Consider the following 23439-nt stretch of genomic DNA (forward strand, 5'->3'; position numbering starts at 1 on the left):
CGTTAAGATACTGATGTGGGCTTGTGTTTCATAGTGTTCTGTAATATCTAAGCCCTAATAAACTGTGAAAAACCTTATGAAATAAAAGACTAAACTGACCACAAATCAGTAAAACTCAGACATTTTAAGGAAGTCAGATACACATAAAATGTAAGAAACCAAAGTCGATGGAAAGCTCTTCTTGATGTGCAAGGAGTTAATATTCTCTTCATATTATCAGGCAATTTCACACAAGAATTTGTCATTTTCCCTTACAGTATCTTCAAGTCTTAAGTGACAAAATTTCAAAGAGAACTGTCAACGTTAATTTGCTTACTGAAATGTTACACATTCTACACGGATCTACATTTGAGTAAGTTTTCCAGAAATGAGTTTTTCCCATCTGACACTGCCCATTCAATACATTTATTTATATATGCATGAAAAACGTGCATGCCATGTAACACATTTCATGAAAAGCAAGCAAGTGGTTATGCCTACACGAATAATGCTTGTGATTAAAAAGAAAATACCCCAAATCAGGTGAATTTTTTTCTTCATTAATAACAAAGAGCTTCACGTTGAAGAGTAACATTTCTCTGGTGCTATGTTCAATGTCACTTGTTTATATACAGGACTACAACTCACCACTGGGTGGCAAGCTTCAAATGCTTCACTGAGCAGTATCCCACATTCCTTCTTGGCAAATGGCTCTCTAAGGGGGTTCAAACTGCATGGATTTCGAATGTCAGAGCTGTCAACACACTAAACCGGGAAGCAAAATGAAGGTGAGTAATTTTTCATAACCACTTTGTATTTTGAACTTGCAAAGCATATTTTTGTGCTTTTTATTTTTTTAGAAAGATGCAAAATGTGAAACAAATGCATCATTTATGAAACTAAAGCAGGATTAAGATATAGAGTTAAAAGCTAATGCTAATGAAGAAGAGATGGAAAATAACACCATTTGAAGAAACATTCCACTGAAAGCAGCAGAAAAACACACACATACTTATGGGTCTCATCAGAGGTACCAGAGAGGCACAGAGAATTTTTTCTTTCCATTGCAGTGGCTGCACAGTAAAATGTTTCCCAGCTATGGAAACATCAGTTAAACTGTCAACACACTCTAAAGCGAACTCAACATTCTACCATTATACAGAAATCCCACTACTTTATTGTTCAAATGTAATAAAAAACATTCAAAATATTGTTACAACATTTTTCTTTACTCTCTAAACACTCTGCAGCAAAAAAAGGTAATTCTTTTCTTTAACAGATTAAGACATCTTTAAAAACCACTGATATTATCATTTGTATTGCTGCCTGACTGGTTCTTTCAGGAATTAACTTCTGATTTAATTCAAAATTAATTTTATGATATAACAGGAAAAAAATCTACTAGCAAAATATACTAGTAAACACATTCTCTTTTGCCATGTACCTCTACAGCTGTCCAACTGTTTCCAAACTCTTGTGAGTTTGTTAATTCAAAATTATCTGGAGTCCTCAGTTCATTTACTGTCTTCAAATCAAAATTTCCACACAATCCAGTCAATTCTCTCTGAGAAAAAAATTATATACACATACATACATATTTATAAAACCAAATTTTCACAAGAGGAAATGCTGTCAGTCATAAGCATTTTCAAAACTTGCATCTTCAGCTGTTTAGTTCTAAATTTGTAATATTTTGATCCTTTTTCAGCTAAATTTCAGTCAAAAGAACTCAGCTTTTCAGTCAAAAGAATTCAGTAACAAAGCTATGGAGGACATTTTATTTTGGCAATGTCATTATTATGCAGTTTCAGTTATGAATCCCCAAGCTTTTAAAAACGGAGATGACCTTTTTGTTCAGAAAAGGGAGCTGTTAGCCAGTTATGTGTATTTTTAAGCCTTGGCAAAATAACATCTGCTTCATTCATGTAAGGAATGAATATTGAAAGAGAACTTTGCCCCTAAGATATTTGTCTGTGTAGTTACAGAAGTTATACAGAAAAGAGTAACTAAAAAACAGATAAATGAGAATGAATATTTTCATTGACAAGGTAGCTGAATGCTTCTTTGATTTATTTCTGAGAGTCTATTCTCTGAATAATTATGTCTTATTTAACAAGATTTACATGAACACCTCAAAGAAATAGCAACAAGAGTGTTGCCTTCCACCTACCTGCCACTGATGCCCCATCTGCACGTGAACTGTTGTCCTCTGATCCCAAAGAACGGTGATATGTTCATCAGGAAAATGAACAACAGTGAAAAATCCAGCTTTCCATAACTGCATTTTTTGTAGGCCATCTATGTAACTAGATAAGCTCTGTTCAAAATAAAGCAAGGGAACTTATAATGGAAATAACATCTTCATAAAATATTCACTTGACAAGAAACAAAGTACCTAAATAAAATTAACAACATGGTTCTCTGACACATCCAAAAACAGACAAAAGGCCACCGAGGAGAAAAAAACTTAAGTAAAAGGGGCCTGAATTTTGAATGTGAGCTGTATTGTATTTTTATGATTTTCCAATTTTAAAAGTTGATTTTATATCAAATGTATAGGATGGATAATGGCTAAAGATTAGAATGTTAATGATTCATCTGGGAGGTAGATGAGTAGTCTTAAGGCTCCTAAGGATGATTTTCACTTAGTTATAAGTAATTCTATCACAGTCATATGCTTTTTTTGAATATGGATAGGTAAAAATGATGCATGAAGCAGCTTCTGGAAATAAGGAATTGTCCAAATATGTCCCTAGATCACAATCTTGTTTACAGCATTCTTCTCTCAATCCACTAACAATCAGATTGCAACTTCTTTGTAGCATGGACTAAAATGTCTGGTTTAACCGCACAATATCTCAAACTGCCTTTCTATAGTCAGTCTATAAACTGTAAATTGTACTATTAATACTATAATTACTAATATACTGAAATACTAAATGTTTACAGAATAGAGTTTGCAGATTGGCCAAAAAAAAAATAAAATTCAGGCTGTGGAGGATACACTCCAAAGGGGCTGCAATTTGTTGGGATTATTTACCTGTATAAAAATATTCCTCCTAAACATTCCAGACCAGAGTAAGCTCTTAGTTCTAGTAGAATTAATAGCAAAACTCACACTTCAAAACTCTTGTATTTCTCCTAAGATATTAAACAGGAATTAAGTCTAAACAAAAGAGCTACAATTACCTCCTCTCACGTTTTTGTCAAATACAGACAAGATTTTGTTTAAGGTTTCCATTGAACAATCCAGGAATGTGATCAGCATTGACTGTAAAGATATTTACACCTCTGCTACTGAAGTGGCACAGTAAGTTTTTGGCTATGAAAGGAAGAAACACCCAGAGAAGTACATATGCTGCTTTTTGATCAGCAGTAGGAAATAAAACTTACTGGATTCCCAGTTTCATCGTCAAACACTAAAAGAGATTTTCCAACATTAATGAAAACATTTTTCCTGCAAATGATTCCAGTACTAAAGCAGTCAACATTCTCTATAATGACAGAAAGACTGGTTGAAGAAGCACCCTGAAGAAAAAAAAAAAGTCAATTTTTAAATATGCTAATATAAATATGCGTATTGTTACATAGTTCAATTAGCAGAAACCTCAGAGTACGTTTATGTTCTGTATGATCCAAAGTCTAAACAATGCCAAAAATGAAAAAAAAACCAGGATGTAGGACTCAATAAAATGCATAGAGAGGAAGTAAGCACAATTATTTTAACAAGCAGTTTTAAACCCAGTTTTAGGGAGGTTTCACACAAAAGTCTCACCTTAACCAGGTAAACCTTACAAGTTCCAACAAAGTCGAAGGTGAGGCCATCGAAGGTGCGGTAGTGCCGGTCCCCATACGCCGTGCACATGGATGGGCAAGGCTGGAAGGTGCACTGGAAGGATCCATGCTGGCAAACACTGAAAAATGCACCACCAATTATGGGAATATCAGCTGCAAGCCCAGACAAGTGATTACAGCTATTGCACTGAGAAGCAAAGAAACAAAAGCTGTGCAAGCGTGAGGAGCGGGGACAGAAGCATTTTGAAATGTTGGCTAGAAGCACGTCAATTAATTCTCTGGGGAAAAAACGTACATATTGAACTCATACCATCTAAATTTCTTCTTCCATGACAGTTTAAAGGCTCCAGAACCTACAGGCACTACAACAAGTCTCAAAACCCCCAAAAAATACAATCAAGAAAACCCAGTGCAATGTGATACAATTTATTCTCTAGTGCACACCAATAACATGCCACAAGGAGAGAGCCTTCTTTTTCAGCTTCTCACCAAACATTTTTTTCTGTACAAGCTGAATCTTAGAGTCAAAAAGTAGCATGTCCTGTTACTTGAGTCTCCATGCATCCTCTGCTTGAATGAGAATTTCACAGAATTACCAAGGAAACATTTCAGTAGCGCTATTTTGGTGCTTAAGTTCCTTAAAAGAACCATGTTGTTGGACTTGCTCTTTTTCCAGATGTCATCACACCCAAACAGTAGCCTAAGAATTTAGGAGCTTCTAGAACAGTTCAAGTTATGTCTATGGCCACCTTAAACATCAAAGGGTTTTCAGCACACATCTACAGAATGACTGTTCAGACCTTGCTGAATTCCCTTTGCAGCATAAGAGAAGAAGTGGATTCTTTTTGCATAATAGGGGGCTTTGAAACATTATGCCTCTTTCTGAATCACCCTCTTGCAATCTAAATAACATTTTCAGAGATAAGAGTTTTATAAATAACGGATAGAATTTCATTTCCTGCATCCATGAGCAATCATTACAATATCATTTCTGTGCTCCCAAATGACCCAGACACTTAAATTTTTCTTGATAAAGACAGCAAAGCTGGTGCCTTGGCATAGCTTTAGTATATATCTTTATAAATGTAGATTAAACTAAACACAGCATGTGATATAAGTTTGGTACATGCCTAAGTTTACTTTTAAAAAACCTATTTTTAATTTCCTCATAAATGAGTGCTGAACATTTTACAACTAAAGTCTTAACATTACTTACAGAAATACTGGATAAATCTCTAGCATTTGACATCTCATATAGCAGGAAATATGAAGTTTTCTCTCAGTGTAAATTTTTGTCAGTGTTACTTTTCCTCCGTATTTCTATCACAGTGCCAGTACACCACTTTTTCCAGAAGGGCAGCAAATATCTAGAAAATCTAGGCAGCTCCAGCTACTGGTAGCATCAGATTTCCTCCAGTTTCCTTAGCAATTCACTTGCACCTACATGGAGCCACTGTTCCAGTTTTCCAAGACTCTGCTTATCCCATCACTGATTTGGTCCACTGCTTGCATTTTGCATCTCAACATGTATCAATACACTAAGCAGATGGCTAAAATAAGTTAAAAATACATGTGAGAAGTGTTTTCTGTAGCAAAACACAAGGAAATAGCAGCAGGACTTGCTAACTGCAGTCACTTCAGAACAGCAGCAAAGGAAGGAACCTCATCAAGCTGGTGGAGAGAGGCAAACAGAAGAAATTATGTTTGGACTGGAAAACTAAATGCTGCTTCTCACATTCTCCTGAGACATTAGGTTTTAGTTTCACTCATGGCCTATCCAAACCTCCATATGCTGATGCCTTAAGGGTCTCCAATGTGCAGAAACATGGCTTAGCATGTAAAGCCTTGGGAGATCCTTTTCTTTTTTTTCAGGAACACATTTATAATCAGAAGGAAGGGATTAAGAGGTACACAATGTCTTTCAAGTCCTCTACACCAGGCATGTTTCATACTAAGTGAACTAACATTTAGTTATCAGAATCTAGAGAGCCCTAGTTGAAAAAACTGAGCTATCAGAATCTTCTAAACTTCAAGTAGCTTTTTATACAGCATTTTTCCAAGAAGTATTTGTTAAAGAATACAGGAGACCCAATTCAGCAGCCCACAGAGAGTGACCAGGAGTTGCTCAATGGTCTCAGCATGATGACAGCAGACCAGCACATCTACTTGCACAAGCCCATCTTACCTGGCACAGCATCCCATCAAAAAGTTGCCCTGATAGCCTCAACATTAGAATATTGCTAAATATTTCAGGTACTTGCACTGAAAACAAAACTTGGGAAACCTAGAGCCACAGGTCAGTCAGACCCCAGAGCTTGGGTTGAAAGTTCCTGTCAGTTCACAGGTAGTTTTGCCAACTTATGAAGTTACTTTGTCATGTTACTGCTCAATAAATCAATACTTATACTGCTAACACTACACCAAGTATAAGTAAGATATTTATTATAAAACCACACTAATTCAATGCACCAACCCCACTATATGATTACTTCCATGAGTGCCTAAGTGTGTTTGTTTGCACAGAAGCACTCTCATGCTTTGCACCTTTCCCTTAACACATCAGACACAGATTTTATATGCTTTGTATCATGCAGAGCTTCTTGCAGGCTCCCCTCTATTTGTGAACAACTAGTTGCCTAAAAGCCATTATCACTTAATCCATCTCTGCTTCTGGGCATGGAAGACTACAAAAGCCATGAGAGCATTAAGGGTTTGCATGAATTAATGAGCCTGGCCTCAGGGAAAGGAAAAAAAAAAAAGATAAGGCTAAATATCCAGTGTCTTTCTGCCTGCATTGCTGCTGCCTTTGGTGAAGTCTCATACAGGTTAGTTGGGATAAATTAATTCTCTCTGATGCAAGCAATCCCACACCAGGTCCAAATGGAGAGGCCTTTGGAAACAAGGGGTGAACAACCCGGGTCGCTTTACCTGCCTGCCCAGTGGAGATGCCTTGTAAGTCGCTTCACCAGTCCACCAAAGGGCTACAAATCTCTTCTAGAGCAGCTACTGAGGACCTGACGAGAGGCAGAGGAAGGCAGTCAGCACAAGGCTGGAGGGGGCACGACATCCAGACAAGGCAGAGCCTGGTGCTGATGGGATGAGCCTTCCCTGGGCTGGGCTACCCTGAGCTGTGCTGGCCAGGAGCAGCAGGAGACACCAATTAAATGCTCCTGATAAGCTACAAGGAGGGCACAAGAAGAGGGAGCTGCTCTGCTGGGAACCTGGAGGCTACACCTCTACACCACAGCATCATGGTGCTTGGCAGTACAGCTGGTTTTCCTGAGGCTCTGGTAAGACAAACAGCACTGCTGAGTGCCAGCCTGCAACATTCAGCCTTGGCCAGAGAGCAACACAGGCAGAGATTACCATGAAACGAGCTTGGTTCAGCATCAGGTAGGTGGGGTTTATTTTCACACTCCTGTAAAGCTTATTAAAATGGCAGTAAAGCACATCCTACTGCGAGTGCTTGAGGAAACCTGGCAGGGTATGTGCTGCATTTACAACACTGGATAGCAGAAGAAAAAGGAATCTGTGTCGGCGTGTGTTTAAATCATCCTATCAACCCTTTCCTACTGGAATTCTCCCTCTGAACACTGATTATCAGTTATCCACACACACAAAATCAGTGACCAATCTGTCCGTTTCTTTGCTCAGTACATGATGTTGCTCAGTACTCCCCTTAGTTTAACACAGTAGTGGATGCAGAGTTAAGGACACAGAGCTACGTTCTGGTCTCCAGACAGCTCAGATTCAGTGCTAAATGTGAAAAAGAATAAGTAAAAAGCTTTCCAAAATGTCACTCAGGTATAACATTTAAGGGATTTTACCTGTACTTTAGGAATTCTAGCCATGATCTTGAAAAAAATAAGCAAACAAAAAAAACCTCTAAATCAAGACTTTTAAAGACTAAAAAGATGCCAAATCACCATTATTTTGTTATATAAAGCACTTCGAAACAACAAAACCTGAACCAGTTTTAATAACTCTGAAGAAATGTAAATATGAAGTCAAAGTAGATAATCTGCTGTGAAATTTATGATCAAAACACGTGAAGGAAAAATAATCAACCTACAAATACACAAATAAAATGAACTCACTTAAATAGATCCCCACTTACCACGTATGGCAGGCAGAAATTACTTTGTCACCTGGAAAATATTCCTTTCCTTTCCATGAGCATGGACATTCATCTGCATCCAAGCACATATCCCCATGTTTCACAAGACTATAAAGAAAAAAAAAGAACAAAAAGTACTCATCCAGCAGCAGTATAGCTGGTATCCAGATACAAAAATATTTTCCTAAACTTTAAAGTTACTACCACTTTTGTTATTGAGACACAAATAATATTTAAAAGTCTTCTGAAACTGAAAAGGCACCATTTTGTTAATAATTGTGTATGAGCAATTTGGTATCTTCCTTTCACAGGTGCCTGAATATTTTATCTGTATTAAGTGCCAGCACTTTGGGCATTAACCTTTTAATCACTAACCCGCTAAGACTGACTCATGAATGTACAAATTTTAAGGTCAGGGAAACTATAAATTCCTAGAAATTCTCTAAATTCCACCAAATTTCTTGTAACTCAGCCAATTAAACTGCATTTGGCTCAAGACAAGAGATAATCCACGAGATGTCAGAGCCATCACAGCTCTTCGTTCTAGTGGTATGCACTCTTACTCTCCAAAATTAGTGGCATATTTAGTCTAAGGTTTTTTAAATGAGGATTTCTTCTGGTCCTATTCTTTCCTTTGGTTGATTTTTATTTTACTGCAGTTTTTCTATAGCTGTAGTTACACCTCTTGCTCCATGAATAATTTAATATCAAAAGAGCTATCCTGGCTACATGAAATTATTGTATTAATTAATATTTCTTTCTGTACCCTTATGCAAGCAGAAATATTACAGGCACCTACATGCAATTACAAATATACTCAATTTTAGTGGCAGAAGTATCCTCACAGTCTTCAAGGGATATTTTCATCATACCATAGCTAACTATATGCATAGCTGTTTACAGTTTGACTAATGCTGTGAATTTGTGTTTAGACAGAACTCCTAGACAAGCGGATAAAAATGGAAAACTATTAAAAAGTGAAAAAGATTGCTGCTACAGAAAAAGAACAGAGGAATTCTTGCCCATAAAGACTAAATAGAGCAATCAGTCCTAATTTTAAAGTAAAATGTTTGTGGCTTTTTGATAAATATTCAGAAAATCTGAAATTAGGAAAAAAAGAGATAAAGAGAGATCTCAAGCGATAAAGAGAGATTCAACAAATAAAGGTCATGAAATACACCAGAAGCACTTATTTATTTTATTAAACAATCTATCATTTCACTGAGCCCAGGAAAGTTGCATTTCTTCCAAAAACCAATTCATTTTATCAGAAATATTGTCACGGTATTGGATAAGCAAAGCAATATCAATATGGGACCTGAGGGTCCAATAACAGATAGAACAGCTGTGATGACAAATCCATCTCTCAAATGAAAGCTGTGAAATTTGAACTCTTGACAAGCTGAAGCAGTGTCTTTGACTCCAACTGCTGCAGCTCCATGATCCTGCCCCATTCCCTACAACACAGGAATCCAGAGCAGCTAACATGCCAGTCCCATAGTGAAAGGATTCCTTACAGGCACCATGCAGTCTAGGATTATCCAGGACACCTTGTTTCTAATGTTTGAAATGTATTTGTATTGACAAATAAACAGTCTCTTCAAATGGTAGTTTTGGGCAGATAAATTATTTTTTTTCTTCAAGCTAAGTTTGTTTGGAATCCCAGTACCCCTCTGTAGTAATAGAAATGTTGTACTGGTTTTTCTGTGCTCCTAACAGATTTATTGCTCCTGATGCTTAGCACTGTCATTTGAGCAAGATGTGGCACTAGGGATAAGATGTGATAAGTGTGAGGCACATCCATGACAAACAGGGTAACAATGTTTTGTTTCCCTGCTATCCAAAAGGAAACATTTCATCACTGAATTTATCACAGGAAATTTTATTAGCTCATACTAATGAGCTGGTAATTTGTATTTCACAAATTACATTGTACAAATTTGTAATTTGTATTTGACTTAGACTCTTCTTCAGTGTGTTATGTATCAGACAGAAATTTACATCTCTGTAAGGCTTATGAATGGGAACATGCAGAACACCATAAACCCTCCTCCCTCCTTAAACTGAAAAACTGTAATTTTCCTCCAGGGTAGGTGAAGTGTTCTTTGTAATCCATACTTATTTCAAGCATTGTGTCACTTGGAGACAATCAACTGTGAGACTGAAATTCCCACTGGTTTAAAGCTGCTCAGAACTGAACAGGGCACATTCAGACACAAAGAGATCACACTGACAAGGTAACACTAAATGCAGGTTTTTCCTCATGTTATTACACTGGTTTAAAAAAAAAAGTGATAACAGCTTTCTCTCTTGTAAAGCCAAGCAAATGGATAGATTTCAATGATCTAAGAATTCCCCACAAATACCCTACAGAGAGGCCTTGCACAGCTCCTCTTTGAAGTATCAGACATTTTTCTTGATGCTTATTCTTACTGTCCAGCCTACAATGAACTGCAAAGACACTCTCCCACTTCACCCTGCTGAACATTCACTTTCTTTATCATCCCATTATGTCTAGAGCCTTCTGCATTCACACGCACAGAAATCTGTAAGTAATCTTGGTAAAGGCACCATTAGAAATAATGTCACCTGCGACTCATCAAACACTAGCTCTGCAGAGATCCCAAATCTGGACCAAAACAATGAAAAAAAAAAAAAAAGTCACTCTCCCAGGTCCCAGCAGAGCAGTTTTCAACAGTCTGTGTCTTGCACAAGCTCCTTCCCCTCTCACCTGCAACAGCCCACCATCAACTGATTTATGCACCCACGAGTATTTTTGTTGCAACATTAAGTTTGCTCTCTGAAGGGTTCACAGCCCATCCTACAAAGGTCTGAAATTTAAGTTTAAGGGAAGCAAAAAATAAACAAAATAAATCAGCAGGAAGCATTTGACTGTCTAATCAGAACACAAGATAAATTTTGAGAGAAAATCCAACATTCCTGAAGCACATAATGCCTTCATTAGAGTTCACTCACTATCTAGACAGGGATAGCTAATATATTTGGTTTTCTTTTTCACTTGGGAAGCTTCTTAAAATATCCTCTACCTCTTTGCCCTGGTTTATTATACCAAAATATTAAGTAATTCTGTAGAGTGTTTGGAAGGTTTTCATTATCCTCAGTATACCATTCCATCTTTCTGTGTTAACAAATGATTTTGGTGCTTTAACTGAGACAGTCAGTTTCTTTTGAAGCTTCACCCTGGATTGGAAACCTTCCTGCAGTCAGCTCTATCACCAGCACCAGAATTTTAGAAAGTAACTCTGACTATAATGGAAGTCTTCCTTTGAACTAAGTGACACAGTTCAATATTTCTCTTAAAAACAAGTCAGAAAGCAGAAGCTCATATGAAAAGGTGCTCCAGAACCTGAATGATACTGCTGAAGTGTTACTGTCAATTAATACAAACACATGGAAAAAAAATTGGAGATTTTCAGTTGGTACAAACTAAAATGTGGGAAATCAAGAAGGGTTGTAAGAATTGCAAGAGAAAATAAGGAACTCAAATATATTAAGGAAATTTGCAAGTCTGCAAAAAGCAGAAAAAGATAGAAAAGAACAGGATTGTCTTGCAAGGGCACTGCAACAGAGGTTTTCTTTGGAAATGAGCTCCTGCACCTTTAGCATGCTGTGTCTATCGCCATCAGAAGTAGAAACCAGCATAAAATCTGGTGTGGATAAATATTGACTCCTGAAATACCAAAACACAGGAATATTGATGCAGTCTTTGTAAGAGAATTGCATTTTCCTGAGAAACTATTCAAGTCCATAGCCATGATGGTATCCCCATTGGGTTAATCCTTATTTGCCTGGAAAACATCAAATCTCAACAGACCTCTCCAAAGCCCTGCCTAAAGAAAAAACTAAAAATACTTAGCCTGAAGCAGCAGGACCATCCAGAAGAGTGAGGCTTTGACAAAAACCAGTGATAATAATAGTAAATAGTAGTAATAATAATAATAGTAAATAGTAAAAAAACCACTGATAATAATAGTAAATTCTGATTTTAAATTGAGGAGCAGTAGGTCTTCTGAAAAATTATACTAAACACTCACTAAAAACACTGGATTTTTATTTCATCTAAAAAGACTTTTTTTTAAGACATAACATGGTCAATGTAATTACAATAATAAAGAGTAGTTTCCTAAAAGTATTTGAAACTCATCTGTATTATTCCCATCTTAATTCCTCATTAACAGAGCTGTTTCTCCATAGGCACATATAAGTCAACAACATTAACTGTTTTCTTTGTCAAAATTAGAAAGATGTGATTTTTCTTTTTTTTTTAGTAAAATCTCCCAAGAATGTGTTTCAGCTTGCTATGTGTCACTTGATACATACCACAGAGATACGATGATAATAGAGAAAGTTTTAGAAGGAAAACCTGGTATAATATTCCTTAGCTACAAAATGTTATTACAATTACAGGATATTACAGCTTTGAATTTAGTAACTCTTCATTCTTCTATTTTATGGGAGCAATAAGTGATGAAAAAAAAGAGAAAGCCATAAAAATTCTAATTATGTTACATTTCCTCAAATTCAGTAAAGTCAAGTTTTTAGCACAAAAGGTATTCTTCTGTGTTATAAATAATAAGTTCTCACCAGAGGGTGTGGGTGGGAGAAAGGACTGGATTTGTTTTTCCTAAATGTGCATATGAAAAAATTTGTCAGGCATTTTGCTTAAAAAGGTGGCCCACGTAGTTGTGAACAATTAAACATTTGGTGCAAGGAAAAAAGAAAACTTCAATACAATTGCATTGTGCTCCTGAGATTCAAACACTCACATGCCATAAAAATAAATATACATACTTGAAAATAAGGGGCTCATTATGTTCCTAGTTATTGTAGAGTGGCATTGCTTTCCTTTTAAGATCAGTCTGTTCAGACTAAATAAAATATTCAGTTGGGTATTGGATGTTGCTGAACAGTGAGAAATTAAGTGACCTGGATGTACAGGTAACCACTGCTAGCAGCCAGCTGAGAATTAACCTTTTATTCCCTTGCAGTACTAACATTGAAAGGGAAGCTTTTAAAAAGTCACTGAAATGAGGAGAGAATTACAGCCAGTTTTATAAGCATGATTAGGAAGAGAAGTTTGGCTATGATTTAGAGTTCAAATAAAAGTTAGTCATGAAAATTTTGAAAATGAAATTTTGAAATACTGCTAAGTTAGCAGAGACTGCTTGATCTAGGTTAATTGTAGAGTGATTGGTTTAACATAGCTTTATAGAGGGAACAAAAACATAAAAAGGAAAAAATGATGAAGATATAATAGGCAGATGTAACAAGCAAAATCATGACTAACTGCATTTGGGACAATATGTATTTCACAGTATTAACATAACTCTCAGAAATTGTATTATTCATATTTAGAGGCTGGTGGGCCTTGTTTTTTCCAGCAAGATGGAATTATTATGAAACAGACATGGAAATTGCTAAATATTTCAGCTAATGGAAATAGGAATGGCTAACATGATCTAAAATAAACACTGATGTATGCCATTAAACAATCAGAGTCAGTCCACATGAAAACACCTGTATTCAAAAATCTAAGAGGGCTCTTGTTAGAATCACTACACCATTTAGGTTGGAAAATACCTCTGAGCTAATTAACTCCCACCACTGCAATACATCCACAAAACTATACATATTGCCAATACAGCACAAGTTTTATGCTGCACGCTCCACAAAGTACATATCAGTAAAATCCAACTCATGCTGCAGTCAAAGAATAAAATCCTGTCAAAGAAGGAAGTGGGAAAACACAAGTAATTCCTTCAGGAAAGCGACTGCTTGTCTTGACAGCAACACTAAGAGCAGGCTGTCAGCAGCAGTGAACAGAAGCTGTTTTGGAGATGATTACTGGTCTGACTGGAGACCACTGGGTCTGACTGGAGAAAACCAATGGAATAGGACAGGCACAAACCAGCATATGTCTGTTTGGAGCAAACATGTCACACAGCATCCAGAAATGTAGGAAGGTACTACTGTTTACTCCCCTCTTTTTCCTTTACTGTCTTTTCTCCTTGTTTCTTCTGCAGTCTGATTAAGGATCCTGTCTCCATGTCAAATCATGCACATTTAGTATAGTCAAGGAAGAAAAATAATTTGATTCATAGAAATTCTCAAGCAGAAAATGTAATGCAAATACTGTACTTGAAAAAATATGCACTGAAAGTGTATTACTTATCTTTTTGAAATGCAACATAGAAATATAGAACATTTCCCTTTAAATGGTGACAGATGAAAACCAGTAAGAAAAAACATAAATAAAGTCTTAAAAATTACTTAATATGTCAGGCAAAGTAGGGTGAATCAATATTAGGAAGTGAGTTCCAGGAGAACTAACGTCTGATTTCAACAGCTTCTAAAATAGATGTAAAGTATAGAATCAATTTTTGTACCATAAAAACTGTAAGCCATAGAATGATCTCCTGTAAACTTAGATGCAAGTAACCATGCCTAAGTAAATATCTGATTTACTCGCTGTCGAGGAAAAAGAATGAAGCACAGCTGCACTGTAAGCACAAAAAAAGAAGGAATCCTAGAAGTAGTGAAGTATTTGAAACAATATTTCACTTCAGCTTTCAGATACTAGAAAAATGGACTGCAAAACAAAAATATTGCCCCCTTAAAATCTTAACATCACTTCTGTGAAAAGAAGTTCCTTTTGTTAATTACCTTTCAGGGTATCACTGCAGAATCATCACACCACTAAACATATCAGAAAGGTCCTTCTGCCTCAAAAAATGGTAGCTTCCAACATTCCTACAAACAGGTTTCTTAGTGGTGACATATTCACTTCACTCACTTTTAAAATTATTTAACCTAAATCAACTAATCAAACACATTAAACTGATTTCATTGCTACTTAAATCAGCTTAGCTTACATGCAATGAATCAAGATAAACTGATTCAAGATCTCAAACAAAAGCATGAAAAAAGGAATGAAAGTATTTCAGGTAAAGGACTAATGTTAAGATCAAAGAAATTCCATGGCTGTTTTACCCTTTTAAAGGGGACAATGTCACCTCAGTTTTCTATTTCACCGCTAAGAACTGATAGCCTAAAAAAGGGATTTCCAAGTTGCATAAATTCACAGTGCTTTTGAATCCTGCACTGCTTGAAAGGACAAGAACACAGGATAAGGTACTGTATAAAGTGACTGTATTTTACCCATTTTTCTCTTCCAAAAACTTAATTAAAAATTTTTCATTACTGTGCTGTACTGGCTCTAAGTTGGTCAATCTGCAGCATGAATCATTGTAGCGTGAATTCAGTGAATGACTCAAAACATCATGGCTCCTCATATCCAACTTCTATCAAATGCACCTCCTACTAAAATTCCTAAACAATTAAGATTCATTATCTAAATAAAAAAAAACTACATAGTTAATACATAGCATAAGTCTCTCACATTTCCAAAAGCACACCAGAAAACCACACACCTTTAGGATCATCTTAATTTTTCCTAAAGCAACCTCAAATAAAAACAAAAATATATAAGCAATATAGGACCACTAGAGCTGAATATTTAAAAGAGACCTGTTTTGACAAGCTTGTAAGTGACTTGAATTTCTACTTCATCAGTACAGACTGACATTCCTAATTCAAACTTTAGGTTTGTAACACTGTTTCCTAGTTCTGCCTTAAGCAGCACTGAGGGTAAAATCCTGAAACATAAAAAAGCCTCTCCCTTTGCACGTCCTCAAAAAAAAAAACAAACCAAACAAACAAAACCAAATAATTTTGTTCTAATATCTCTACAGGCAATATACTGTAGAAAAGAATACAGTTTTCTAAAGTTACAATAAAGACAAATCATCTTGGTTTTCTATTTTTGTCCCTAGGAAATCTTAACACTTTGACTCTTACAACCATAAAACCATATTATCATTTTGGGATCCCCACACTTGACACCAAGTCTTCCAATGCCAAAAAACCACCAAACTAACTGCTTACATTCTAGACCTAAATTGCACCAGGAAGCAGTAGAGATCACAAGCTCAGAGGTTATGTACAGCAAAATGGCAGAGAATAAATTTTTTATATGATCTGAGCTGCCAGCCATACAGTGCTGCTGAAGGTAGCCTTGAAGTATGCCAGCCTGGTCCAAGAGGGTAAATTTCTGCAATTCTGAAAATATCTGCCTCCAGTTAATTTCAGTCTACATGAGCACTTTTCAATATGGTACCATACTTTGAGTTCCACTAATTACGGGTTCCATTTCATATGAACAATTTCATCACATGTTTTTAAGTATTAAAGTAGAATCCCAAAATCCTGAGTAGCAATATTTTATAATGAGATAGAAATGTCAACACATCACTCAGTACAAGTACACAGACTTCAGCTGAGCTATTTCAACAGTTCAAATGATTTCAGAGTTATAACACCAAAAACTTCTAAGGCTACGTGCTTAAGAAATTAAATTCCATCAAGACCAGAATAACTTTAACATATTATTGTTCTTTTTATAATCCAAATTATCTCAATACAGTGCTTGTTTCCACAACAGCTCATCTGTACATTATCAGAAAAAACCCCCAAGATTTAAGAGATCCTTGTGGGGGAAAAATACTAAAAATTATGCCTATGAATAAATTTACCTCCCTCAGCCAAATAGTGAAATAAGATGTTTGGTATTTGAAAAAAACTAGATAAACAATTCTACTGTAACAACACAAATTAAATAAAATTATTTTGATGCCATTTCTGTATTCTTGTTTTTTTGATCATATTATTATGAAGTATTTAACTCCACTTGTCTCTTGGTTTAGCATTTATGATGACTTTAACAGCCAGTACCGTGGGGTGAGCCTTGACAAGTTTGATGCTCAGCCTTTGAGATCTCAAATTGTCCAAGTAGAATTAATGTTTTGATCATGTTTGTGCAGCAAAAGACGCAAATCTGTCTGTACTCACCCTGGTGGGCAGACACAGCCTGACACACAAGGAAGGTGTGCTGAGAAAGTGAGGTTTAGCAGCTGATTCTCACAAGTCCTCTCTCTGCTGAGCTCAGGATCCACTTGTGGATTGCTGCAGTTAACATAAATCTGTCCCACTGGGCAGCTGTGTGCTGGGGGGAAATGGACAAATGCTTTGGTCTTCACACCTAAAATTTTGTATTCTGTAACTGTGTGCAATAAGGATTTGTAACACAGAGATTATAACATTCAGCAATACTAGTAGCATTCAGTTGCCTCTCCTCATTAGTTGGGGCAAAGCTAACCTTTATTTTCCCTACTGGAGGTCTGCTGTTTATCATGCAGCTAAGCTTATCTGCATTAGCAAGCAAAAAAAAACTATAGTATTTTAAAGTACCGGGGGATAAAGTTTTTCAGATTTAACAGTATTTTGAACAGTTAGGCTGGTACAAAGCAGGAGCATTACTATCAAACACACAAATAGGATCCCCTCTCAGAAATTAATTTGTACACAGTGCACTATCTTCTAGTTCAGACAAGGGGTTCCACCAAGACTGGAGGAAATGTATTCATTGGTCTTGAAGCATCTTTTCCCTCTCCCTTCACTCACCTATTACGTTGTTATCACAGTTCATTACTCCATCCCTGCAATGGCTGCAAAAGAAATATAGACAAAGATGTACTGAGAGCCAGGAAGAGCTAAAATATATTAACATATTCTATTTAGTAACGCAGAACAAGTCAATAGAAAATAATTTTATAAATGTTTGCACTGAACATTGTAACTGTGGATAAAGCATTGCCTTAACCCATGAAGAACATTTGTTAAACTCCAAACTTTTGCTTTATGCATAATGTTATTAGAAATTAAGATGCATAAGCTGACAAAAAAATATGTACATGAACATGCCCCCATACTGCTCCCCAAAACACATTTCCCCTGCATGAAAGAGTTCAGTGCTGCAGAAAACTCAACCTAACAGGACACTGTGTGCAGGGAAGCACTGAGAAAACTACCACTGACTGCTCCTTTCTAGTTTGAGCCAAAATAGTCCTGTACTCTTCTAAAATGGTAGCAGCTCCTATTGCAGCTCATTGTCAGGGAAAACCGTAGCAGTGATGGCTGAGTTTCAGGTCCTGGTCATCACTAAAGAACCTGAGGCCATGAAATCCAGCACTATTTTCCCATTCTTTCGCAATAGCTAAAACAATTAGGATCCCAAGGATTCTCCTGGCTGCTCAGCAGATTCAGAATCAAATTCTGTATGTGCTACAGCCTCCCTGTGAACACATTTGGAGTTGTGTATGGAACCCAAAGCCCTGCAGGAAAATCACTCATGGACTGCACAGTATCACTCAGGCAAGAGGAAAAGGAGTAGCAAAGGGAACCGAGAGGGAGGCAACTCAAAGGCTGATATAACATCAATGAAAATATTTTAAACAACTTGTTGAAAGCAGCAGAGCAGAAAAGCTATTCCATAGAGAAGAAATTCCACTTTAAAAGTGGGAAGTTCCAAATAGGAAGCAATTGAGAGGAATAAAGTATGGGGAGAAAAAAATAAAATCATAATTGTTTCTAATAGAAAGTGACAGATAAAAAGAACACTTCATCACATAGCATTTTTTTCCAGTTCATCCACACATTTATTCCTACCTGATGTCTAATGCATTACTCAGCATAAGGCAATTCACAGGAGCCGACAGTCTGTACTTCTTGTCATCTTATCACAGGGGTTCCATACTGTTGTTTCCTTATCACAAAGGTTCCATACCTTCTGGGTGTTTCTTGTGGGCAGCTCCTCAGAGCACTGACTCTTTCTTCTTCACAAAGCAGCCACTGACTCCAGTTCCCCTCTCACCCAGCCACCCACTCTCTTATAGCTCTCTTCTTCTCACTGGTTACAGCTGTGGCCTGGTAAAGTCAGGCCTGTTCCTAATCTTTGCTAGTTGGCCCAGCTCCAACTCCTTAGGGGTAAGATTACGTTCTACACTATCTCTATTTTCTTATATTCTATCCCCCTACATGTACTTCTGCATTTGAAAGCCGTTTCTCTCAACAGATCTGTATAAAGCCTTATTAAAAAAACACCTCAAGTAAAAATTGTGACTAGATAGGAGACACAGATCTCTAATTCCAGCTAAAATCCTAGTAGTTATAAACAAGCAGATTAATTTTATTAACAGATAAGCTGCCAGATCCCAAGCAATTCCACTGAAATTAGCATCAAGAGGATTTTTGTGTATAGCACTTTTTAAAAAACTACATTTGTGGACCATCACATGATCTGCATTCAACCATATATCCATCACAGAGGTCAGCAAAATTAGCTGAACTAGATCTTTGAGGAGGAGGATTAAAGATTTACCAGGAGAAGCCCCTTCTCTTGGCTGCCAGGGCTGTTTGGCACATTCTGTAAACAAAAACACCTTGGGAGGGCAGGCAACAGTGCACCCAGCCTTTGCAGGGCCTCATATGCATGATGGGCTGCCTGGCACACTCCAGGGAATCTGCCCTAAGGTAAAAAAATAAGCTAACTTGACAAGTAAGATATCAATTTATAACAGTCAGTATTTATGGACTGCTGACAAGAGTGAGAAGGAGTTTGTGTGTGCCCACTAAGTGCCCCCATTGCAACAGGAGTCTGACAGCCCCAATCTCTAATGTGGCCTTTGTAACAAACTCAAGTACTACACTCATCTATCGCAGACAATTTGGTCTGTTCTGCTTTTAATTAAGTGCTGTAACAACTGATACAGGCAGTCAGAGCTCAGATGTTATTTCTGAAAGCTTGTTATTTACAGAGCTTGTCGTCCACATGACTTAACCTTCTCCAGACAGAAATAACTGCTGAAAAGGATGCAGCTGGCAGGAGCCAGGATCACCTAATAAACTTCCTTCTTTAATGTCAGGACTGCAATGATGCAAATGGAAGAGCAAGAGGACAAGAACAAATGCCAAATGTAAGGAACAATAACAGAGATGCTTATTTACCATTGGCTGCAGCTAAGCATTTTTTGTGTTGTTTGTTAGTTGATAAAAGCCACATTGCTCTTTTACAATGATTCTATACTAGTGGAAGACAGATTCTTAATAATGCTTCATAAATTGATTTAGAATCTGGTAAAGGGAAGGAGAAAAGCAATGAAGATCTATGGACAGTCAGGAAATGTCTATGCTGTTCTGGAGCTCTCCACATTAGTATGATATAAGAAATTATTGTGGCTTTCCTTTCTGTTTTGCACTTGAACATATTGCATTACAAAGCACAGCAGCCTGGAAAGCTTAAGTTCTAAAGGACTTTTGTCAAACACAGAAAACTGATGCAGGTTTATTCTGTAGGTTTCATTTAGAAATAACTAAACCAACAAAAATAAAACCCAAAAAACTAGCCAAAATGATTTGATAGAGCTTTTAAAAATATGATATAATTTAATTATGTGAAAACACAATTTAGTATCTCACCATTTGCCTAAAGATGTCATGACATTCTCTCCCGGGGGATAATCAATTCCTTGAAAATAACAGGGGCATTCATTTCTGGAATAGAGGAAAAACATGATTGACCCAAACTGAAAACACAAGATAAAATTCCCATTAATTTACTGTTGAAATTTCAGTTGCTGTGTTGTTGTTGGTGTGTTTTTTTTGGTTAGCAGGGGTTTTTGTGGTTTTTGGTTGTTCAGGGTTTTCTTTCATATGCAAGCAATTGATCTCAATACTGCTGTATAACTCAAGCCCATTTCAAACCAAATCAGTAGGAAAATGGAAGTTTATGTTTTGTATCTCTTATGTGCCAAAAACCAGATAGAAAGTAACAACTAGCACTGATGATGTTCGATGAGTATCCACGTTATAGAAAAGCTATTTCTGATCAACACGGACATCAGTACTGTATAATTCCAAGAGAGCCTGTCAAGTTTACAGATGCCTATCATCTACAAGGGTACAAGTTAATTAGTTTTCCACTCTGACTTGCAAATGTGGTGGTCTGAAACCACACAGCGAGCGTGGCCATCGGAACTGCAACTTTACCCACCTCTGCACGCATCGCTCCGTCCTGGTATCCAAATACATTCCAGAGGGACAGGCACAGCCTTCAACGCAGTCCCTGCTGCATGTCTCTGGCACAGACAGTGCTTGGCAGGTCCTGCCACAGGTAGATACACAAGTACTGTACTCCTTTGTGTCCTCACATGAAAGAGCTGTCCAAATGAAACAAATCTCTCAAATTACGCTGCAAGAGACTCTAGGACCTCCCAACAGTTTTCCTGATAAACATCTCCATTCTTTTGTTCCCAATCACATTAAATTCCACTAAAATTGCTATCTTGGCACTGTGCTGGGTAAACTACACAGGTGTAAATCCACAGTAATAACAAGTGCAATGAGTCTGTGCAGTTAATCCAGATTTACACTGTGGAAACCCAACAGCTGAAGCCTTTTTGCCTCTAACTCTGAAAGCACTTGGCATTTGTGCATGGGCTTTTGGAAATGCACAGCACCTTAAAAGAAATTCTTAAAAGCTTTAAATTAAACGTGAACTTTGCAGATGTTGCACAATACCATATTAAATTTTCTGTTATATATATATCTACATATATATCTGTCTCTTATAAAGCTTTACTAAAAAGACACCAAAGCTCTTGAAATACTAACAGATGAACATATTTTAAATGCTACAAGCATGACTTGATAAATATACTGTAATATACTGAGAAAACTATACTTGTTTCCAGAAAAGCAAAATAAAATTAAATGGCTTGAGTGACTCATTCAATCATAAGTGGACACAGCCATTCATGCCCTGATAAATGCAGACAAGGCAGTCTTGTCACATATATACAGATATTGCAGCTTAAGATGTTTAATCTGGACTAAATTAATTCTCTTTAGCATGCATTAAAACACAGATAATTACATGATGTGATGACAACTGCTAAATGTAAAGCTCTTGAATGCTCCTTAGAAAAGATTCTCAGACTTCTTAATAGAGCCACACCTACGTCAGGGGTGTTCAGGTTGTTTGATAGGGTTTCCAATTCTATATTTTTTTGAAAATGTATGTAAGGTCCCAACATGCCCTAGCAATATATTTTTCACCACTAAAATTTAATATAAACCAAGGAATTTAATACTACCCTTTGCTTGTGAGGATTTATGGAGTAGTTAACAGACATCACCTTTATCTATAAAGATACATATGTTCTATAATCTTCCATTCACTTGAAACTAAATAACAATACCAAGTTTAACACTTGCTTCTGCACTTTGTCTTTTTCAGTGTCACCGACAGCAAGAGAATAAGCCAAGAGATTGTCATACAGCAGAAGTAGACAATCCAACTAAAACTGCTTAATACTGAATTCTTCATCTTGTTCATTTAAAGAATTAGATAAACATAGCATTTACAAGGAAAAGAAACCTATTTATGTAGTCCATTAATAATATCTGTATGGTCTGAGATATGCAATGCCATCTAATAAGGACTGACATATTTTGAATTCTGTATACATTTGAAGCCCTCCAACTACTTTAAAAATATTTATAGTGTTTCATAAGTCAAAGAACTATAGAAAGGAAGTTAAAAAGGAAGAATCCTCTAGGACACTGGTGACAGAAAATTTTTTTAAAAAAAGAACCTTGCCCTGTGTGCAAAACGTTGTGTTAAAATTAATCCTTTTCTCATTTCAAAGACTGTATTGATTTACTTCTATTTGCCAATTGCCTCTAAAATCCTCAGGCAGTAATTATTTAAGTCTAGAAGTGTCAGGAAACTCACCACAATCTGGGACAGCTCCTCTGAAATCTATTACAACTCCAAACCTTCGGCAGTGATGAGCATAATGGGCCAGAGCAGAGCAAAAACAAGTCTGTCCACATTTGCAAGTGTCTCTTCTGCACTGCTCAAAATAGGGAACAGGACTCAAATAGGGGTAGCATGGAGCAAAAAGATCTTTCGTAAGGATGCTACAAGCTTCCGCTGCATAAGAGGCTACACAAATAACAGATTAAAAACTGTTTCAGTGAGGGAATTTAAAAAGACTTGGAACAAAAAGTGTCTTCTACACAATGCAACCAATCATGGTTATATACTACTGCCACAAATCTTTTCATCCTTACTATCTATATAGTTGTACAGAAGGACTAACATTTATGTCCCAATCTGTTTCCAAGAATGCAGCTTTTTGGCACTGCACATTGTGTAAATACTCAAAAGACAAGTGATGTAGCAGGAGACATGAAGATTCCCAAGCACTGCTGAAATTACAGGGAAAACCTTAAAATTCTACCTCAGTGCCTTTACAAGTGTTTAGTGTCAATACAGGAAGTAGTAGAAATTGTGAAATAGATATAACTGCTGGTAGTGACCATCTGTGGTCCTCATAGCATCAGCCACCTGCATGTTATCCCAGCTGGACCCTTTCAGCTAAACCTATAGGCTGGCAGTGGGTAAGCATCTGTCTCCTTCTCATTCTCTTCCATAGCAGACAACTAAATCAAGTATTTAGTTTTCTTCAACATTCTCAAAAATGAATACTCCAATAGTTTTGAGTCTCCATCTTAACTAGCAGCATCACCAATACAAGACATTCTAGCAAACTTTAATGCACGTCTAA

The 23439-nt window shown here is 36.8% G+C and overlaps 1 protein-coding gene across 1 annotated transcript in view; it reads right to left on the minus strand.

The window, feature by feature from the left end:
• The window catches only part of OTOG (otogelin), a 93289-nt gene that overhangs the window by 42895 nt on the left and 26955 nt on the right, over window positions 1–23439 (minus strand). The window contains exons 19-29 of the mRNA XM_071427853.1: window positions 22602–22814; window positions 20859–21024; window positions 20285–20359; window positions 17432–17475; window positions 16820–16973; window positions 7892–7999; window positions 3755–3893; window positions 3373–3507; window positions 2150–2296; window positions 1424–1543; window positions 628–744 (exon numbers count right to left, since the gene is read on the minus strand). Coding sequence (XP_071283954.1) covers window positions 628–744; window positions 1424–1543; window positions 2150–2296; window positions 3373–3507; window positions 3755–3893; window positions 7892–7999; window positions 16820–16973; window positions 17432–17475; window positions 20285–20359; window positions 20859–21024; window positions 22602–22814 — 1418 coding nt within the window. The remainder of the gene's footprint in view (window positions 1–627; window positions 745–1423; window positions 1544–2149; window positions 2297–3372; window positions 3508–3754; window positions 3894–7891; window positions 8000–16819; window positions 16974–17431; window positions 17476–20284; window positions 20360–20858; window positions 21025–22601; window positions 22815–23439) is intronic.

This window comes from Agelaius tricolor, unplaced genomic scaffold (assembly GCF_023055355.1).
Source record: "Agelaius tricolor isolate 1412-34295 unplaced genomic scaffold, bAgeTri1.0.p SCAF_5, whole genome shotgun sequence".
In the NCBI taxonomy this organism is placed as follows: Eukaryota; Metazoa; Chordata; class Aves; order Passeriformes; family Icteridae; genus Agelaius; species Agelaius tricolor.